We start from the raw sequence: 3,551 nt of genomic DNA on the forward strand, positions 1-3,551 counted from the left end.
TTGTCTGCAGATGGTCGTCGTCTTGGCTCCAGAGATGGAAAAAAAAATTGCTACTGGAAGAGCAGACGGCGTCGTTTTTGCTCCAAGAAAAAAAAAGTTGCTACAGTATGTAAAAATGGAAGAATCTACTGTTCTTTCTACAGTAGCAACACATTGCCCTTTTTATATAGTAGCGATTAGTAAGTACGCAAGTAAAAAGATTGAAATTCTTGGATTTTATTTATTTATTTATTATTATTATTATTTTTGTTTTCTTGATATTTTTAAATATTCATTTTGGTTCCAAGAGAGAAAAAGTAGTTTCTATTATTCTAAAATAAAAGGCTCTCATTTAAATTAAAAATGGAAAAGAAAAGGAGAAAACTAAAGAAGAAATATTGCTTTAATATTACTTAAGTTCATTTTTGGATGAAAGGGAAAATTCCTATTAATAATTTTGATGAGTGGATAAATTTTGAAAGTGCATCCCCAGGTCTTTATGGTGCAGCCAACTACAGCAGATCAAGAATAATTCACTCACAGGGCAAAAACACCTAACCTAGAAACCCCATGACGCAAACCCTTCCACCACCACCACCAGCTTCCCCCAACACACGCACACAATTTCCTAAAGATTTCACCACACCGCACTGTTTGCATGAAATCGAGCTTTTTTTTCTCTCTATGTAATTTTTATTATCTCTTTAAAACGATTATAATACAGTCTACCTCCTCTGTTATACCCACTTCAGCATACGGATTTTTCCTAATTTCTTGTAATCTTTGATACGCATTTACATTTTTCCAGAACCCTATTTGCGTTTTTGGTGAAGTAACGTATTTTGTGAATGGTTTTCTGGGATTTTAGATTAGCATTCGATTGATTTTATTGGTGTAGGTGGTTCAATGTATTTACATGAACTACTTTTTCTGACTGTTAATGCTTTTTAGTTGGCGTCATTTTGTTAAATGGCTCTCGAAAATTTTGCTGAAATGTTGATTTTGGTTGGTGGATATGTTTGAAATATTGAGGGTAGTATTGGATCATGCTCTTTCTGCGCCTGGTTCGCAGATTTGGTACAGTGCCCCATATTTCTGTTGCAGCTGCTGATGTGCCGTCTATTAACAATGTTGGTCCTGCTAGGAATATTGGGGAGTCAAATAATATGCAAAAACCTATCAAAATAGATGAACCCGCACTTGTTAAGTTGAAAAATGAAAGGGACCCTGAAAAGTTGTTTAATTTGTTTAAGGCCAATGCCCACAATAAGGTTCTTGTTGAAAATCGATTTGCATTCGAGGATACAATTTCTAGGTTAGCTGGTGCTGGTCGGTTTGATTACATTGAGAATTTGCTTGACCATCAGAAAACTTTGCCGCAGGGCCGGCGAGAAGGATTCATAATTCGAATTATAGTGTTGTATGGGAGGGCTGGAATGTTTAAACACGCTGTTAATACATTTTATGATATGCATCTGTATGATTGTAAGAGGACAGTTAAGTCGTTTAATGCTACGTTAAAGGTGTTGACTCAATCCCGTGATTTGGAGGCGATTGAATCTTTTCTAAGAGATGTGCCGTTCAACTTTGGCATCGAGCTAGATGTGTTTTCTATTAATATTGTTATCAAAGCATTTTGTGAAATGGGTTTATTGGATAAAGCTTATTTGGTCATGGTTGAGATGGAAAAGATGGGAATAAGTCCGGATGTGATTACATACACAACACTAATAGCGGCCTTTTACAAGGCAAACCGATGGGAGATTGCCAATGGATTATGGAACCTTATGATACTAAAGGGTTGTCTTCCTAACGTGGCAACCTTCAATGCCAGAATTCAATTCTTAGTGAATAAAGGGCGAGCTTGGGATGCTAACAAGTTATTGGGTTTGATGCATTGCTATGGGATACGTCCAGATGAGATAACATATAATTTGGTGATTAAAGGCTTTAGCTGTGCTGGATACCTTGAAATGGTAACGAGAGTTTTTAATGCTTTTTGCCATGAAGGATACAAGCCCAATCAAAAAATTTATCAGACCTTGATCCACTATCTTTGTCGAGCAGGTAATTTTGATTTGGCATACACTTTTTGTAAAGACAGTATGCAAAAGAATTGGTATCCTAGTGTGGATAGCATCTGTAAGCTGCTTGAAGGTCTGAGGAAGGACAAAAAACTTGACAAACTTGAAAAGGCCAAATATATTTTTCTCCTGGCTCAGAAAAGGGTACCTCCTTTTTCTAGTGATCAAATAAGTGCCATGAAATCTACATTGTCGAGGAGTTGAAATAGACATTGGATGGTGAACTGTTGCATGAAACGATATGGAGGCTAAGCAGCAGGTAACTTTCCATATAAATCATCTATCATTGAATGAAGTTGATGGGATATGCTCTTCTGAGAGATGACATTTAGGTGAAGACATCGAATTTTCTTCAATTAAGTTGGGGTACTGCCTTAATCAGATGCATGGTGAAATGGAAGTGCTAAGATGAGGAACAACCTAAGTTTTTGTAAGTTACTTAAGGATATAATTATTTCTCCTCTTTTTCGTAGTGTCATTGTTGATGTACATAGATCTTTGTGTGCAAGTTTATGTCCGTCAATCAATGTTCTCTTTGCTTTGCATCTTCATTCCTACCTGTACACTTTGTAGTACTAATGCTTCATTTAGTGCAGTCACAATCATCAAATCTTTTAGTGCAGTCACCAACATCAAATCTTTGTAAACTATAAACCATTTTTGAGACTTGTGCATGTTATTTTCCTTGTAATCAGATTTGTGATGAATGGAATATCTGTGAAGCAGCAAAAGTACTCTTATTGCGGCCCCGTAGATGGCATTTTGAAAACTTTGGCCCACTAATGGTTAGTTTTGCTATCCCTTGGCTATACATGCCTATTTACTTGTGGTTATCAAACAACTATTAGTACTTCAGTCATATTTGATACATGTAGACTAAGCTATACATAGGAAATACATGGAGTGGATTTTGAGAGTGACATCAGGGTACTTAGAGATGGCTAATAAGTAATCTTTATAATTTATTGCGTGCGTACATATATGCTCAAAACACAACATATAGAGGGTGTTTAGTGGGGATTAAAATTAGATTTTTAGTAGATTATGATATAAGTTTTTGAAATGTGTGATTGAAAAGTTGTGGGACCCATGAAATATGGTAAATGTTGATTGTTTGACTTTAACTTAGATTAAAATCAGATTTTAATTCAAACCAAATAGACTGATACTCTTACACTCACTAAAAATTGGTTCTGCGGAATTAGATATGATGACTGACAAATTAATTATTTTATGTTGGATCCAAAGAATTGGAAAAATCCAATACTCCCAATTTCCTTAATGTCTGGAAAATAATTTATATCTTTGTACCAAATCAATTCACTGATCTCCCTTGTGGGATAGGTTCAAATTCTCACTTAGAATTATCATTATAAGGTGGCAAAGAGTGTGCACCTTTCTCATGAAAAATAAGAATAATAAAAATTCAAGCGACATTACACCTGTGGATGCAAAGGAGGAGGGATCCCCCCCCCCCCCCCGCGGGCG

At 35.9% G+C, this 3,551-nt stretch overlaps 1 protein-coding gene across 8 annotated transcripts in view; it reads left to right on the top strand.

Moving 5' to 3' along the window:
* Positions 1-463: 463 nt before the first annotated feature.
* The window catches only part of LOC111405164 (pentatricopeptide repeat-containing protein At1g80150, mitochondrial-like), a 4,731-nt gene continuing 1,643 nt past the window's right edge, over positions 464-3,551 (top strand). For 4 of the 8 annotated variants that reach the window (XM_023033928.1, XM_023033929.1, XM_023033930.1 and 1 more), the window contains exons 1-2: positions 466-2,493; positions 2,759-2,848. In XM_023033928.1, the coding sequence (XP_022889696.1) occupies positions 1,026-2,267 (1,242 nt within the window). In that variant the 5' untranslated portion in view covers positions 466-1,025 and the 3' untranslated portion in view covers positions 2,268-2,493; positions 2,759-2,848. Of the gene's footprint in view, positions 2,494-2,758; positions 2,849-3,551 lie in introns of all 8 variants that reach the window. The other 4 variants (XM_023033933.1, XM_023033932.1, XM_023033934.1 and 1 more) reach the window with 3 other exon arrangements.

This window comes from Olea europaea, chromosome 12 (assembly GCF_002742605.1).
Source record: "Olea europaea var. sylvestris chromosome 12, O_europaea_v1, whole genome shotgun sequence".
NCBI classification, from domain to species: domain Eukaryota; kingdom Viridiplantae; phylum Streptophyta; class Magnoliopsida; order Lamiales; family Oleaceae; genus Olea; species Olea europaea.